Genomic DNA, 18,451 nt, shown 5'->3' on the forward strand with positions numbered 1-18,451 from the left:
CTTGCGCGTTCACTTCTACACGCGCCTCTTAAGGTATTTTTTGTTTACTATTTGCGCCGGTGCTTTCATAAATGGTTCTTCATAACGAATGGCGTATCGACAAAATTACGTACCTTCCACAGTTCCAGAGTCGGCCGCAGATTGCCGGCCGCATTCTTGAAGAAAAATTGCAACAACACAAAGGTGAAGGCCCACAAATCTTTTATTCGTGGTGTAGCTCTGTAGGTGCGCCCGTAACCAACGTTCTGACAAGACACGGCGGGACAGGAAACAAAATTAACAATAAAATGAGGTCTCCGCACAGTGCAGGATAGACCGTCGGTTCTTTCCATTATCTTTACATAAAACTTCATCTCCTAGTGTTAAAAAAAAAAAAAGAAAGAAACTCAAGGCAGACCAACGGAGCGACGAGAACTGGCCAGTAATAAGCGCGGTGTTAGGCTTGCCAGCGATTATAACTTGTCGAAGTACTGATCCAGGTCTGGCAGCGAGTCCTTGAGTCCCTTGCGCTTACGGGTCTCCATGACAACGTTGTAGGGGCGGGACTTGCCGTCCAGGGGGTCACCAGGCAGGATCTGCCAGTGGTCGAACACACACTGCGGGAAGGCCTGGCCTCCGGTGTTGGAACGCAGGTCAGCCGTGAAGCCTGCGACAACAGGTTAAACTTAAACATCTCCCTAGCAAATAAAAAATATTTTGTGTCTAGTCAAAGGGCATCACTACTACCATATTGGACTGCAATGCATTTCACTTTTCTGTGCACATCAACACCAAAGCTTTAAACGCTAAACTTACCTGCACAACTCATGCAACAAAATCTAAAGCTTCAGTACAAATACAAACCACCCATGTTTGTGATACTAACAACGCTCATTTTCCAGACCAAACACTGTTCATATGGCTCCGCCAAACACACATGCTTGTAATAAGGGAGGAAGCATTGTTCAGCAACATTCCGAAAAGGCGGCTTTGCCAAGTTAAATCCACTAGAAACACTTCAAGCTCTTGTTCTCCATCTGTACCCAGATCTCTCCTGCAGTCTACCTCGAGCTCAAATTGCAGGCAACACTGCACTGAAACTAAAAGGAACCTACCGAATGACTCGTTGACGGGCAGGTAGGCCTTGACCACGAACATGGGTGTGCCGGCAACCTGGGATTCCTCAAAAACGTGACCTCGACGCCTGTTCAGCACTCCATAGATGCCACCCACAGCATTTTCTGGGCACTGAATCTCCACCAGGTACACAGGCTCCATAAGCCTTGGCGCCGCAGTCAACATGCAGGCATACAGGCACCGTCGGGCTGTTGGGATGATCTGACCACCACCTCTGTGGATAGCATCAGCATGCAGGGTGACGTCGTGGATGTTGAACCGTACACCGCGCATGTTTTCTTCACACAATACAGACTCCTTGGTGGCCCACTGGAAACCAGCAACAACAGAGTCCTTGATTTCATTCAGATACTGCACACCCTTGGTGACATCCACAAGCAGGTTGGGGCCTGTGCCTTCAGGTCCAAATGCCCAGATCTTACGGGCCTCTGTGGCATCCCATTCATACTTGTCGGATAGGTAACGGGCACGGATCTTGAAATCATCACGTGGGTTTATTTGACCCTGCAAAAAATTAAAAGCAAGAAATTTCAAACAAAATGGCATACTCTCATTTGCATACTTTGCTCAGCTAGTCAATGCAAGAAAGTTATAATGAAGCACTGTGTTAAGGCTTTCTGAAGATTTGCAAGACGTCCTGCGACTTGTTTGTGAACAGAATTCTAGGGTTTGGGCATGTTTACATTTAGACCCCATCGAAACGTGGTCGCCAGAGCTGGGATTCGATTCTGCGACCTCATGCTTATCAGTGCAACACCATAGATTTGTTAATAGAAACAAACCTTGCATTGCTAAAAGCAAACAAGTTGCACACACGATCAATTTCATCAAAACCCAAAAGGGCCTTGTTCCGAACTACTGAAAAAGGTGTCATACAGTGTATTGTAGGGTTCTTTGAGGATGGGACCTGTTCATTTCGTTCCCAAGGGGGTTAAACGACAAACAGGCACCGAAGGCATAGAACCCTCATCAATATACCTCTGTAAGCATTCAATCTTCTCCAGTAGTAGAAGAGAAGATTGCCAAGACAGAGGATTAACCAAAAAATAAGAGGTAAGCATAGCACTTTGTGTGTTTTATGCTTACCAGTCATTATTGATATTGCAAACACCAAAGTATCCAATCAACAAGCAGCAGACATGTCCAGCCTGTAAGCACGACATCCATGAATATTTACGCATTTCTGCAGTTCAGATTAACATGGTACATGCCTTGTCAATGTCCTCAGGAAGGCCGTCAGGCAGCGGGCAAGCCTTCATAAAGAGACGGTTGTGCTTGTTGGGAGACTTGGAGAGACACATGATGCCAGACTCATCCTGGACAGACTCCCTGTACGAGACAACAGGGTCGGTCTTCTTGAGCGGGACGCCTGCATGATCTTCCTCCAAATCCTTGAGACAGATTTCAAGGTGCAGCTCACCAGCACCAGCCACAATGTGCTCTCCAGACTCCTCGATGATACACTGCACCATAGGGTCCGACTTGGCCAGACGCTTCAGGCCTTCCACAAGCTTGGGCAGGTCGGAGGCATTCTGGGGCTCCACCGCCACACGCACAACAGGGCTCACAGAGAACTTCATGACACGCATGTTGTGGGCATCTTTGAAGGTACTGATGGTGCCTGTCTTGACCAGGAACTGATCGACGCCGACCAGACCACAGATGTTGCCACAGGGCACATCTTCAATAGGCTCCACATAGCGGCCCATCATAAGAACAGTCCTGAACGAGAAACAGGATATGCAATAGGAACGATGAAAAATTTGAACCAAAATGCGAGTTGTCACTAGTAATCCGAGCATTTAGATAGATAAGAAAGGCACATGTGTGAAACCTACCCTAAAGCTGTTATTTGGTTGACCATGTAAATTTAAAAAACTATTTTTCAATTACAATTTCAGCTGGGAAATGTTCATTGATCAGACACCTCAAAATTGACACTACTAAGGAAAAACTGCAGTTTAATTGAGAACACAAATTAGGAGTTCAGGAATCAGTGATAACATCAATTCTAACATCACAGTACAATCGTAATTTTTTAATCAAATTCAATTTGTCAGTATATCAAAGGTCGTGAAATTCTTGATAAGGCACATCGCACAGACAATCATAACCATCACACTTTAACTGAGCCAATGTGCAAGCCTGCATCTCATTACATACCGTAAATATTCAAATATAAGGAGAGGTTTTTCCAAGAAATGTTAGCATCAAAGTGAGGCTGATAGATTGAGTTACTGTTTCAATATGGCGGTGGCAGTGCCAAATTTCTGGCAATTTAGATGGCAGCACAAATTAAAGCACCTAAGAAACCTTAGCAAGTGAGGCAGTACCGTATGTATAACCCAGGCCGAGAATTCAAAACTTAACAGTAAAGGCTGGGTGCTGAGTATATGCGAATTTCACCTCGAGACTGAAATTTGCACTGCCGTGAACCCACCTCAAGGTGAAATTGACGTACTATAAGCCACACCAATTATTCTGGGGATTTTAAATTATTTGATATTTGGGGCAATGTTCATTGAGTGAATAATCAGTTGGCTACTTTATTTCACCCTTAGTGTGCATACTTAGTTCTTTCTCTCGGGTGTCCAGCTACATTTGGCTTTATAATTGAGCGCCTCAAAATAAATATGGTAATACCAAGACGACAGCAGTTAGTACTGCTTACAGTTAATTTGCTAAAACTGTACTGCACAAGCTGAAAACAATAACACTGTGTACAACTCTGGTAGAATGTTTTTCAGTAGGTCATTTGCAGTCGCGTCCCTAATTCCTACAAACAAGATAAAAAGCAGAGGATTTCATTCATACATAAGCACAACAGCAGCAATGCTTCAGCAGTTATACACAAAGCAGGGCACTTGAATGTATAAAAACAGCAAACGGGCATTCCAGTCTCCTTAAATTCGGGAATGCACTAGAAACATTGAAAGAACTGCCGATACACTTATTTAGGCAAGTATCTCTTCATTCTGGCTGTTTAGTAAAACTTCCCAGCAAGTAAAGCATGCTATAAGCATATATTTAAAATATGCCTCTAGCACAATCAAGATTGCATTGAGGCCAGAGTAACTGCTGCTTGTAGGGCCCGTCGAGGATGGGACCTGCTCAATCCATTCCCAAGGGGGCTAATGGGGAGCAGGCACCGAAGGCAAGAGACCCAACATCCTTTTATATCCCTCTGTAAGCATTCGGAACTTCTTTGACAACAAGAAGACCCGCCAAGACAGAGGTGAAGAAAAATTGTTTTCCATATCAAACATTACAGTACGGAGACAAACTAGCAGAACGAGATTTTAGCTCACTGCATCCTGAACAGTATGAACATGCCACTGACAGCACCACGCAAGCTTAACTGCTAAGCCACCATAGATGTGTCTGCAAACCCCACGCTGTTAACATGCAATATCGAACACAAACATAAGTGAGGTCCACCAATAGAAAACGCCATTTCCTTTTGGAGGAGTTATTACTGGAGATGCCAAAGAAAGCAGCAGGAACATAATGAACCTGACACCTTATCGCAAGTCATTAGCTGTAAAGCGACTTGCCAAACCTACACTTGTGTAGCCACTAATATAGGACCGTACTATAGTTCAGATGCTATGTGGAGGTCTACTTTACTTCTGGGACTACATTTTGCCACTTCTGTCGGGGTGCGGATGCTCACCTCTGAATAGCCTTCTCAGCCAAGTCTTCTTTCTTGCCAGGAGTGTAGTTTGGGCCCATGATGCGGACTTTTTGTCCAGATGACACAACACCAGAGAAGACTCGTCCGAATGCGTAAAAGCGGCCCTTGTCTGATGTAGGTACCATCTTTGAGACATACATCATTAGTGGGCCTTCAGGGTCGCATCCCTTTACAGCAACAGCAGCCTCATCATCAAGGGGACCCTCGTAGAGGATTTCCATTCGGTAGCGCTGTGCCGTCACAGGAGATGGAAGGTGGATTGTGATCATCTCGAAGAGCGCATCTCCAGCAGGAAGCCATGTCCTCATTACCACCTTCAGCAAGTTCTTGCCTGCAGGGATGCAAAACAAATTCATAACAGGCAATTCTCTAATATCATCAGAGTAGCTAAATGCACAAATTGTCACCCAGCAAATGAAAAGCCTGAATCAAACACCATAGCTCTGATCCCACAAAGTAGCAGCATGTGGGCCAAATATTTCTATCTGCCCTTCCTAAATTCCTTGCATGTTTAATGCAACTGATGCTCTGGAATAAAAAATACATATTCAGACCTAAGCAGGTTCCAATTTCTGATCCAAATTCCACAATTCGTATCGGGTACAACATTACTTCTGCGTCTGATGCTGCTTCAAAACAGTCAATTAACTCACCGTCCTTGTCCTTGTCGTCCCCCTTCAGAACAATGTTCAGCTTCTCCAGGAGACGAGCAGTTTCTTCCTTCTTGTAGTTCATGATGGCATCAAAGATCTTGTAGATTGGGTCCAAGATGAACATGGTGAAAGCTCGCTTGTAGTCCTCATCAGGCCTCTTGGCCCACTTCTTGGTCTTAGGGTTGTAGAAGTTCTCACCCCACAAGCGACCCATGAGCTTGTCAACATCAATCTTGAACTTCTCTGCGTAGATTTCAGCAAACTGTTTCAGCGTGAAAGCCCAGCCATGCAGACCGGACCCAAAGCCGACGTTGCCCTTGGACGGTTCCACCTGTAGAGCACAAGTAATGTCATGTAGTTAACTCTGCAAGGACATAAGGACTAAAGAAACACACAATTACCTGCCTTACCTAGCTGTACCATGCCCTGCGCAGGAAGTGTCACATGATATGCACAAGCTTCAGGTACTTCAGAGAAGTATTTAAACTGTCATACCCCAAACACTTAACGCCATAGGATGCAGCTAAGTATAGACCGTTTTTTCATGGGCGCCGCCATTGCGTAGGCAGTGGCGCCATCTATGGGCAGTTGGCATGCTGGCTTGGGCAAATGCCAGTGTTGTATGCTGTGGTATACGCTTGGCGGCAGTTTCTGGTGGATTTTTTTTTTTTTGTCACACTCGCGCGGTGTATTTAGCATGAAATGGCGTCTTCTACGTGGGAAATGGTCCTGTGAGGCGTAGTGAAGGAATTTAAGTCTAAAGTAATTAAGCGGCTGCAGTAACTGCTGGTGTTAGGGCGGACGAACTGAGCACCCAGTGCGAGGTGGGCGCGTTTGTTTGAGCTTACAATTAGCCTCGGATATCAGTTAGGTATTTCTGAAAATTCGTTTCACGAATGTTACCTTACTGCAGCATTCTCACCACTGTAATTCTAAGCTCTGGTTTAGCTGCAACGAGTAGCTCCGAAACATTTGACAATCCTAACAGCGTGGGTACCGTTCTGCTGGAGAATAAGTCGTGCTGTTTACTTTGACAAGCATTCAAGTTTTGTGTAGATACACTAGGCGACTGCCTTGTTTGCTGGGCAAGGTTTCCGCCTACAAATAAAATAGTTTGGTTAATAACCGCATACCCTACAGTGTGAATTGCACTTTTCGAGTGGTCGAAAGACCAGCTGCAGACCGTGCCAGCGCCCGAGGCAGTACTAAATACTGTGTTATAGATCTTTTTGTTCTATATAGCGCATGGTTCAAGTGGTCCAAGCATGCGGCACGACCATGCGGAGTCTTACTGCGTCGTTATCAAGTGTTCCGTTTTATTTTGCCGCAAAAGGAGGACATATGAACTTTTTTTTTTTTCAGTCTCCCAAGTTCAGCCATTTACGACGCATTCACCCACATTACGGAAATTGTGTCCTCACAAATAGCTGCTGGATTCTCTTTACGCGATCCCCTTTGTATATTGTGCCTTACAGGGCCAAAAAATGTAATGCCGATCTAAGCACGAAGCAATTGTGTGTACCATGTTTGTTTGCCAACCGCAGTGATCGCTGTGTTGAGCAAAGCCTTCAGCATCTTGCAGGAGGCTAACGTAGACATGCATAGTGATTTGAAGTCTACTAGACTTAAAATGCGTGAGAACGATGCTGGTGGCTGATGCAAATGTTTTACAACTCTTCGTCGAGTGAAAACCGATACATTCAACATATAGTTCACAACACATACACACACCGCGGCTGATGATGCGCGTCGCATTTTTGCACATCCAAGAGAAATTTCCAGATACTCTAGCTACTGCTGCACCTAAAGGCTACACAGTGGTTGTTCGATGACCTCGTAAGAACTGACATCCCATTAAATGCACTCAGAACTAGCTAAAACACCTCCGACTGGCAACATATGCACGACCGGCAACACATTCAAGCCGCACCGCACAGGCTCGCACAAGCCAGAGAGGAGGAAAGGGTCAGTCGCGCGCCCTTTCCTCCTCGCCCGATGAAAAGGTCTATACAATACGAGTGTCCTATGAAGTACTCGTTACTTCTCTGAAGATGAAGCTGCAAATTTTGCAAGACTCGAAGAAGTACAAGCTCGTGCAGGCAATGATATCGACGATTATGAAAACCGGGAGTGCCACGGTCATGAAGGCTAGAAGCAGTGGTCATGCCGATCAATGGAAAAGCAGGCTCTGTACGCCAGGACGAAACCCTCATAGGTGAAACTAACACGGTGGAAGCCGCTAACTTTACCGAACTCTGGGGGCACGTCGCTACTGACGAAATATGTAGACTTCGATGGAGGAGTTTCTCAGTGCAGATAATGCTGCCTCGTTCTGCGAAGAGCTCTCCGCAGGGGCGATTGTTGCCCCGACAGGCGGCAGGTTTGTGCGAATGAGGCAACGACAGCAGTGGCAGTGACGACGAGATTGACAATGGCCCGTCATTGACACAGACCCCGATGTTCAACCAAAGTGCAATGTCGGCGATCGAGTCGCTCATCGATTTTATGCACGTTAAATTATAGCCATCAGTGTTCACGCAGCTGCTGGACGCGATGCACATGGCAGTTGTGAATCCGAATCTTCTGCAAATGCAAGCTCAAATTTCTATTTCAGCGCGCCTAATGATTCAGATGATATTTCGAGGTATAAATAAACAATTTATTTTTCACAGCCTACTTTCTACTACAATTTTTTACAGTTTTTCTTTTACGGCAGTCCAGATATAGCGATGATCAGTTATAACGATGGGATTTTTCGTTCTTGATATTGTTATAGGTGGACTGCACCGTATAGAGCGGGGTCTGCCATTACGCAATGCACACAATAAATTGCCATTCAAACAAGCAAGCTGCTGAAAGCCGTAGTGTGCCAACAAGTTAACCCACACCAGAGGTCTGCATACTCACTGACGAGTGCCAGACTTATTTTCGCTCCCCACCAATTTCACAGACGCGGGCGAGTGACCATGGGCGAGAGTTGACCAGAGTATGAACGTGAGCAACTGCCGCTGAGTGGGAGTGGACCAAACTATGAATATACCGTATTTATTCGAATCTAGGCCGATAGTTTTTTTCAAATAATCACATACGAAACTCTAGGGTCGGCTTAGATTCGAGGATTTTAAAAAACGCGCCAGTTTTTAACTGAAACTGATAAATATGGTGCATAGTTAGCGCCATCTAGAAAAGTCAGTATCGCAGCCGCTACTAGCCGCGCCAGTAGCCAGCTGAAGTACACGAGCTACGTCGCCATTTTGACCTGCGTCGTATCGGTAGTATCGGTATGGTGCAGCATCGGCGCGCGGTGTGGCGTTATCGTAATGGCACCAAATGGGCGATGCTACTATAGTGCCGCTTTCTAAACGAATACTGCATTTACTCGAATCTAATGCGCACTTTCAACACGACCCTAAATCTGCGTCGGCATTTCAAAATGATCGCCTCGCACGCGCGTCGTGCCTAGCTACCATAGCATGCGGAAGCTTCCTCCGTGTGCTGCAGTACACGTGCTTAGGCAATAGTCTACCGTCTGTCTTCACGTTCTCAGCGTCTGCTCTATCTATCAGCATGAAGTACTGAGTTCATCATGATGCCGCATTTAAAAGGAAAGTGATCATCTGTGCGGAGACGGACGGAAATCGGGCCGCATCACGGGCGTTCGGAGAATCCGAAACTTGCGAGCGGGACTGGCGCAAACAGAAGGAGAGGATTTTCGCCAGCAAAGCAATGTGGAACGGTTTCAGTGGACCGAAGCAGGACGTAATCTGCGACGATCCACTCCGGCGATACGATCAGGCTTGGCCCTATCAGGCTTGGCCGCGTTGAAGCGAGAGGCATGCGAGCATGAAGGCGCGCTTCGTCTCCAGCGTTTTGACAGTTCGTTTCCGCGGTCAACGAGCGAGGTGTGTTCATGTTTGCTTGAGCGCGCGTGACACCGTGCTTGTTAATAGCGGTCTACTAATTTGCTACCGCATTCGATGCATCGCCTTTCGGGCGAAACTGCGACTTTTTTTATTCATCGCAACATCAGTGCATCGGGAGGAAATCTATTTTTCCAAATTTTTCCTCACGGAAAACGGGTGCGCGTTACAATCGAGGAAGCGTGAGAATCGAGTAAATACGGTAGTTGTGCTAGCCGTAGAGGCATCGTCAAACGTTCAAACCGGGCGGAACTTCGGCATCGGTCTGTCGTTGGAGGGGGCCACGAGAGATGGTTTTTGCGTGCGCCGCAACGTGCGCTCCTTCCAAAAATGCAGCATCTCTAATGCGCTGGATGGTACTGAATATAGCGCACTGTTTGAAGATGTCAGCAGTAAGGAAGATAGCGACGAGGCTAGCAGCGATGGTGACATAGAATGATCTCGGCATGTTCAAATTTAATAAATGCTGTTTCATTTTGCGAATGCTGTCCTCGCTTTTTCGTTCGGCCTACATTCGAGGTAAGCTTGTTTTTTTTTTTCGGACTTCGAACTTTTGGGGGGTCGGCTTAGAATCGGAGTTGGCCTAGATTCGAGTAAATACGGTAAATGGTGCAGGTAAGTGCGGATGAAAGAAAACGAACGTGAATGAGTGGGTGCGAGTAGGAACATGAGCGAGTTTTGACAAGTGTGAGCGAGATCATAGCCTGCGAAAATACAAGTAAGCGAATATGAGTATCGGCTTATTCTGCTAACCTATGATATCACAAATACATTATATAAAGGTGGGGGCCTTATAACTCTCGTAGGAGTTATGAAGGGGGCCCCTATGTGATATGCTGTTATATAAAAACTGGAGCGCGTGAGAAAAAATGTGAGACAGTACAAATATGGTACATACTCAAGCAAGTGACGCGAGCATAAAAGAGCGAAGGTTAGTTTTGTAGCTGATGTATGGCTGTTGTGCCGTTAGATCTGTTGGCAATTTATTCCAGAGCTGCGATGCGGCACGAGAATGTAAATGACCCATAATTTGTGGGAGATTTTGGAACGGTTAGTTTTCAAGGTGACTGGTGATAAAGGGCATGTGGTATTTTGATAATTTTTACAAAAGGACATAGTACAATTTTGTACATAATTTTATAAAGCAAAATGCAAGTGGTAAACAATGCAATGTTTCACGGGTAGTAAATTAAGTAATGGGTAGACGAATATGATCGAGCCCACTCTTTTTAGAAAGAGAATAGCTTAAAGTGCTGTATTTTGTGCTGCAATAATTGGCAACAAAGTGGTGGGGTACATGAGGCCATATAAAGTAATAGCACACATAATATGCAAATGTACAAAACCGACATAAAAAGTATGGAGTGTGTTCAAAGGGAAAATGTTATGGAGTTTATACAGTATTAGAATTTTCTTGTGGATGGTTAGTGTAGTTTATGGATATGTTTATGCCACTTTAGTTGACTGTCAAGGTAGACTCCCAAAAACTAGTCTCGTGGAACCTTTCCAAAGGAGAGTTGTTGAAGTTTAATGATTTAGCGTTCATTAGTCGGGTATTTTTTGCAGCGCAAACTATATAGTTAGTTTTGTTTGCGAGAAGACAGATTGAAGGCAGTTTTAGCAGGAAATCATTGCCTTTTTTTTTTGTAATGATCCGTTTCTGTATTAGCTGTAAGGAAAATATAGGCATCGTCCGCGTATAAAATGCAGTCTTCCGAGAGATAGCCAGGTAAATTGTGACCACAGCAAAATAAAAAAAGTAAAAATAAAGAACAGTGCTCTTGCTAAATCACACTTGCCACACACCTTGATGTCGCCCATCGGGCCAGTCTCATCACCATAGGTGGCAATGATTACGTTGGTATTCTCGACCGTACGCTGGAAAGTCTGGTACAAGTCCTCGGGCTGCAACTGAAGTGTCAGCAGAGCAAGATCCATTTTGTTCATGAACAGCACAGGCTTGATACGCTCTGCAATGGCCTGTCGGAGCACTGTCTCAGTCTGCACACAAACACCTGCAAGGATGCAAGAAAGAGGTTAGCCAATTGAAGCTTGTCGTTGCAGCACCTCTTTATAGAAATGTACGAACTTAAACTCTGTATGTTCACAGCCCTGCAAAGCAATTTCCCACGTACTACAACTCAACACCAAGTACTACCTTCTCAAGGACGAAAAACAAAAACAAGTTTCAGCCTCAATGCCGATGTCCCTCTCTCCGTAAGTTAACCTCGGAGTTTAAGGTAACGGTCCCACTCGGGCGGCACGAGCCCCCACGCTTTCAGTACTTTTGGAGCAACTGTGTTGGCTCCCCCCCCCCCACTTAGGATATAAAGTTGTCATATATACCATAAAAAAAAGCTTAATGCTTGTAGATTCTAACTATGTCTAATATAAAGAAATTGGTTAATGTGATTTAAAAATAAATTTTCAAGAACAAGCATGAGATACATGGTTATTGCAAACTGCCTCAGTTGCGACCATATTTAGAAGAAACTACCGCATTTACTGCATTGCGGCTTATTTGTAGGAGATATTTATTTCCTAGACGCAGCAAAATAATGTTGAATTTTTGCATAATTTCCTTTTGAAGATTGCCAAATATCGCAAACTTCTGTTGTAAACAGCCCGGCAACTACACGCTCAAGGAAGCTAAATTTTGGATAAAGTTTAAGGAACTTCCACTTGATATTTTTAAGGAATTACATTCATATACCTTTATTAGTTTCAAATCGCAGCTTCGTAGCTTTAGTACCTTCCCGCAAAAATGGGACCAGAATTCTAACTATTGCTTAATTTCGGTTGCATTATTAGGAAAACTAATAAAGGTAATTAAATCTTGCAATTTTGATTTGTGCATCTGACTTATGATTAAGTGAAGTTTTTTCAGCGAACCTGTAGTCCATACACTTGCGCTCACTGGTGTATAATACTAGAGCCATGCAATCTATGCAATGGCTATTTAAAGCAAAGTGTGCACTAGCAGCCGTGAAAGACCTGCACAATACGCACCACTGACACAGTCCACGACAACGAGGGCACCATCGGTGACACGAAGGGCTGCAGTCACTTCCGAGGAAAAGTCGACGTGGCCAGGGGAGTCAATAAGGTTGATGAGGAAACCCTTCTCATTCTTCTCACGCTGGTTATCTTCCTTAATAAAGATCAGATCCTTGTCAGCCAACTCGAAGTACATGGACACCGCCCTGGTAAAAGAAAGGCCTCACAGTAAGCAAACACTCGGTAATCATGGCAGAGGAAAGTAAGTGCAGACACATATATACATTTGAGCTGGTTGGTTTATGACTTAGGCAAACATAGATCCATCTCCATGCCAGGACTGTGCTGGAGCTCTGAAAATACACAAGGTTACGACTGGTGTCGCAGAAGTCCCATGACTGCCAATACAAGCCCGTCTCCTCTGCCAGGCCACAAGGGAAGGGAGAATTTGTATAGACAGCCAATATTGCCCCCGATTAGCACCCCCCCCCCTTCACGCTCTAACCCAAAGACAGCCCTGGTTCCAGCCGATTCCCTGCTGCCCCTTGGGTGCCATGGAGATCCTGCAATGCACTTTATTATAATCTCAGGTACTTTCCCGAGGTCTCCATTTGCCAGTATTATAAACCTTAGTCTGGCAACAGACTTGTGCAACACCAGTCAGAATCTTCTTGGAAATGTGCTACCACTCACGTTGACTTGATGGTGATGCAGCGCTCCTGCTCGTCCTTGCGGGTATCTGTAAATCGCATCTCGCCAGCTTTGGCAGCAGCGATAATGCCAGCCTTGGACACAAGGGAGTCTGTTAGTGTTGACTTGCCATGGTCAACGTGGGCTATCACGGACATATTCCGGATATTCTTTTTTTTGTTCATGAGCCCACGGATCTCGTCCACCGTGAAGTTCACCTGCAGGCCACAACGATTGTAAGCAAAGTGGTAGCAGACAAACATAAATAAACAATGAAAATGACTTGTCTGTTCAGGTTATGAAACTAACCATAAGACTCCATTGAGCCAAAAATGAAATGGCAAAGGATTTTTTTAGGGGGGTAGTCACTCATGAACTCACATTTTAATGCACTTCAGAAAGCAAAAGATCCACAGTGAAGCTTGCTTCTGTCAATGTTCTGTAGCCCTGTTTTAAATGTCTAACTTCTAAACTATATTATATAGCAGGTTTTCCTTTCAGACGGTGTTTACAAACAGGTGCTGATGTGTAATGCCCTAAATGATAAAAGCCTTTTCCACCAGCAGATACTTTTACAAGCAGGCAACAGCTCCGACCAAACTAGGATTTCATTAACAAGTGTGAGACCTGTGAGCAGAGCATGGCTTTCTAGTGACCATGGCAGCACCTATTTCATCCTATACCAATCAATTTTATCTTAGTCAAAACGTAATTCGTTTGAACGGTAGAGCTTGCATAACAAAGGTACAGTACATTGCTAAAATAAAGCTGCTACTGACGCCATTTTCTATTTTGGCTTTGCTGCCGCATTCGCAACATCCATACCCCGTGTCCTTTATCTCTTCCAGCTAACCACGTAAGTGATTGATCTTATCTGTTGGAGCCTCCATAATTTCCAGTCACACAGCGAATTCCCAGTGAAATTCAAACTTTTTCCGACGATCGCAATGGTAGATATCGCCACGAGCTAAGCCAGATGACGTAGCATCAGGCAGAAAGCTCGAAAAGCGGCGCAATATGCTACACGGTGTCAACAGATCTAGGCTAGGGTTTAGGCTAGGTCAGCAGCGACACACCCCGAGTCAGCCGGATAGCGCAAACAAGCCCCTTCCAGCAGGCCACATGGCTCCCATACGTCAGCACCATCAAGGAAACTAAGCTACCCACCGCGCACAAGCGCTTTCTCTTCCCGTTGCGATCATGGACGACATCGCAATGTCAAGATCACCAGCTCGCCACGTGTCGGTGCACTTGGACCGAAAGTTCGACCTACTTTTTCGCCATACATCCCCGGTAACTGAGAAACGCATGCAAACTTAAGTAGACTAAAAATTTTTGTTATGTGTGCGCTACAGACGACTGTTAAGACTTGCAGACTATTGCAGTGTCGGTTAGCAACGAGTTTTCATTGATTACAAATCTGAGAATCTTGGCGTGCAACTGCAGCGCAAGGGGTCGAGTTATGTGAGCGATCTGCACATTCACTGGTACAGGAAAGCACCACAGTCTAGAAAGTAAAAAAAGAAGTAAACAAAAGAAGTGACAACGCGTCGGCATCGTTGTCATCGCCCGAGGCAACGAAACGTCGAATGACATCCGCGCCATCAGCATCAGCTGAACGTCAACTCTTCCCTGCTTCCGGCAGCTAAAGGTCAACAAGGTCTGTGCGTAGCTGCAACGACACGCTCAATAATATCTGCTCACAATAAGCGATCGTCATTCGCAATACCCGGGAAAGAATGGGGCTTTTTTCTGTTTCCTAAAGGACATAATGCCGGGCAGACTCCGGTACAGCGGACAGCCAGCATAAGACAAAAATTATGTCTACTAAGAAAAATTCGGTGCTAGATGTGTTCACAATTATACTATACATGAGGATTGACAAAGATTGGAGAAGGATGTCACATACCATCTTGAGTTTTTAAGTCTTTTCTTCCGATGGATAGAACTTCGGTCGTACCACTATGGCGGATACGGGGGAAAAGGACTGAGCAACGGGAAGGCTGGTGGCGAGGTTAACCACTGTGTGGCCAGATTTTATTGTTGGGGCGCTGCTTTTGTCGCGGCAGTTTTTAATAAACGTCCAATATATAGCCTCAAAAATCTCAGTGTTTTCTGCATAGGTTTGCAATAATTTGTTTATATTTTTAGTGTGAGCTATATGTGTTATTACGTGCATTTAGTTTACTGAACGTAGCACCAGTAACCGTAGCGCTGACACGCCGACCCAATGCGGTTGAGATCACGAGATGGCGGCGTCCGTTACAAATGGAGAATTTACCTCCATGATTAATGCCATAATGCGTGTTTCTTCATCTGTTTTGTAGGCTTTTTTTCTGGAGGCTGCCTATAAATCGGGCTTTCTGGCTCATCTCCTGACTTCGCATTTCTGCCGTGGGACGATAGAAGTGTCATGTCAACTTTAACAAGCTTAGTTGGAGCTGCCGGCAGGTGCCTCAACGTGATGTGAGTTGTGCTCCTTGTGTCGGCAGCCAACGCGTTTTCCCCGAGCATTGCTACGCTGTGTTTTCGTTTAAGATGTTATAATATGATCTGTTTGTCTGTTTGAATTCACCTTCTTGAGTTTTCGTCTTTGCTGAAGCAGTGTGTCCTGCGCATGATAAGTGGCCACGTGAGGGATCCTAAACCCATTGAATATTTTCGTTCAGTTAAAGCAGATGCAGCCGGGGTCATCGCATGTGTCTGTCGCACCGTGGCTTGCCAGAACTACGCGTTATCTCTTAAGCTGATACCACACATGGTACTTGCTTCGGCTTGACGTTCTGTGGTAATACAACCGACAATGCCGTTTTGAGGCCAAATAACCTCTTCTGGAATGCGATGGTACAGATCAACCAGAAGTATATAACCAGAAGAATATAACCAGAAGTATTACCGATGCTCTGCGTTTTAGGTGTAATGATGAGAGGGTAAGCACTGCTATATTGAGTGTTAGTAAAAATGAGTGCAAAGCAGAGCAAGAACGTAGAGCAGGCCAGTGTGCGTGTCAAATTTGCATAGAATAGCATTAGTTAAAAAAAAAAAAAGCTTCTTATAGACTTACCTTGACCACTTCAGGATATGTTCAAGCACTGAGAAACCTCTAGTCACAATTACTTAATCCTTGTGATAGCTGCTTCATAAGTGTAATATGAAGCCAACTGGAGCATTTGCAGTCATGGGTCACTCATTATCAGTAAAAGATGTAAACGAGTTAACAGGGACGAGGAAGGATACAGGACAGCTGCTGTGTCCTGGGAAAGCATCAATGCTTTCCCAGGTCTTCCTTACCTCTAATTATAGCTGTCAGTATTATCCTACACTGCATGGGAAACATGGCAATACATTGACTGCACAGAGTGCATGTCTCACAGAGGCAGATTTATTTTGTGTGCACACTTTTCACAGTGCTTGTAGTTTTATTGCCAGTTTCAAGTGTGCACCGTCTCACTGTATTGTGCAAAGCATAAACGTGTCAATTTGTAAACTTGTATTTTCCAGATACAAGGGCCTATCAGCACAGTCTGGCCAACTGCTACAGCCCTTAGGTGTATCAGCAGAGTTACAGCAAGTGAGAAATGCAGTGCATCGCTTTTTTCCACGTCCAAGCGAGCACAAGAGAATCACCAAGTCTGGCTTCAAGAAACGCATCTCGACTAAAAATGGGAAAAAAATCCTTTTTCGTCGCATGCTTAAAGGAAGACATGTGTTGTCCCATTGACATTATATGTCACCATGCATTAGAGTAGTCGTGTATTAGTAGCCAGTAAACTACATGTTTGTATATGTACCTATCCTGACCTGACCTGCTCTGTGTCGCGGTGTGTGCACAAACACAGACTCGCTCTTGCTAATTTACACAGCACAGTTTAAATTACTTTTGTGGTGAAATGCGCTGACACATCCTATTGATGCCAGTGGCATCATTTTAAGCAGGATACATCTGCAACTGCTTCCTACCAGCCATTCATACTTTGTACAACTTACCCAGTGAAGGCTTCCAATTGATTGCCTATTGATTGACTGGTTGCCTATTTTTTATTTTAGACAGGGCAACAAATATACATGGCAAATGAGGCATATCAGTGCTACAAAATAAAGTTGTGCATGAAGAAAACATGATTGCAGTGAAGTTTCTGGAGAGTGCTACAAATTGCAGCTTTTCAGGCATTGCATTTGGTGTGATTTAGTGTAGGCTGGTTGACATTTTCAATTTGCTTGATATTTTTAAGTCATTACCTGATGTCTTCGATAAATGAATTGGATCCCCACCTGTTTTTTGCTTAGGGAAGGCGATTTGTTTTGATCATAGACCAAGGGTGGAGCAGGCCTCCTGTACTGTGCTGGCAATCTCAGAAATGGGAAGGGCTGAAGAGAGGGGGCACCACTCTCCCACAAATAGTGCAACAAGATGGTGTGAAATAAAATAGCGAGTTCTGTAGGATGATTCAAATGAAAAAACCTCATTTAATTAATGTTCAAATGCAAGTTGCTCTTTTTCCATTGTCAGTGTGACTAATCTTAAGCACTTATAATGAATTCAATATTCTAAAGATGTTTCAAAACAAATGTCGGGCACCGTTTGCTGCTATACTGACAGTGCTACGCTGTTAACAGAATTCTCATTGCTGCAGTCAGCGCCACTAGGTTATCATTGGCAATTCCAAATGTGTCGGCACGAATACTTTACTGTTTGCAAGCTAGCCCAAACAGCTTCGCACATTGAGGGTATATATACAGGGTCCTTCGTTTTTGGGTAAAACCTGATAACACCCCACGTGCGCTACTTGTACTGTTTTCCTTTGGTAAAGAAGTAGTGTGACCAAAGTAAAAGAAGGCATCACCAAATCCGTCTTTATTTGTTGTGTTTGTTAATATGGTTTCTTTTTAATGTACTAATAATGCCTGACAACGAGGATTTGTAGAGATGAGTCCATCACCTAATGTGTGAGCAACTCTATCGGCCATTACATGTTCCTGTGAGTGATTTTGATTAAGTACTAAAACGTTTGTGTCCAAAAGGAGGCCTTTACTTGCGTTAATCATTTCCAAAACTTACCAGAAACGTCCCCAATTTTGGGCTGCCAGACAACAAAACACCAATTTTTCCTTGGGTTTCCTCCTTAAAAATAACACCATGTTTTTACCCCCAGAATTTCAAAAAATATAAAACCCAGAAACGCAGGACCTTAGGTATATCCAGCCATGTTTTAACAGCCAAACATGGCAACATTTGTGTCTGTCAAAATACTTAATGAAAAAATTATAGCAAATACAATCTGACTTTGATATAATGAACCAGAATTTAACATCTTTCGTAATCTGCCCTTCTTAACTTCATTAAATATGGCATAATTTTTCATTGCAGTTCCAGTTTACCG

The 18,451-nt window shown here is 44.4% G+C and overlaps 1 protein-coding gene and 2 non-coding genes across 3 annotated transcripts; all 3 read right to left on the bottom strand.

The window, feature by feature from the left end:
• Positions 1-184: 184 nt before the first annotated feature.
• LOC119442900 (translation elongation factor 2-like) lies at positions 185-15,134 on the bottom strand. Its single transcript, XM_037707953.2, has 9 exons — positions 14,980-15,134; positions 13,074-13,288; positions 12,393-12,586; positions 11,190-11,398; positions 5,464-5,794; positions 4,790-5,141; positions 2,328-2,838; positions 1,095-1,620; positions 185-646 (listed from the first exon to the last, which is right to left on the bottom strand). Exons 1-9 carry the CDS (start codon positions 14,980-14,982, stop codon positions 453-455), a joined length of 2,535 nt encoding a protein of 844 aa, XP_037563881.1. The 5' UTR covers positions 14,983-15,134; the 3' UTR covers positions 185-452.
• Positions 1,997-2,150, bottom strand: LOC119443262 (small nucleolar RNA SNORA57). Its single transcript, XR_005190221.1, has one exon. It is a non-coding gene; the product is annotated as a small nucleolar RNA SNORA57 (small nucleolar RNA).
• LOC119443263 (small nucleolar RNA SNORA57) lies at positions 4,197-4,352 on the bottom strand. The gene has a single exon (XR_005190222.1). It is a non-coding gene; the product is annotated as a small nucleolar RNA SNORA57 (small nucleolar RNA).
• Positions 15,135-18,451: the final 3,317 nt, after the last annotated feature.

Source organism: Dermacentor silvarum, chromosome 2 (assembly GCF_013339745.2).
Source record: "Dermacentor silvarum isolate Dsil-2018 chromosome 2, BIME_Dsil_1.4, whole genome shotgun sequence".
Lineage (NCBI taxonomy): Eukaryota > Metazoa > Arthropoda > Arachnida > Ixodida > Ixodidae > Dermacentor > Dermacentor silvarum.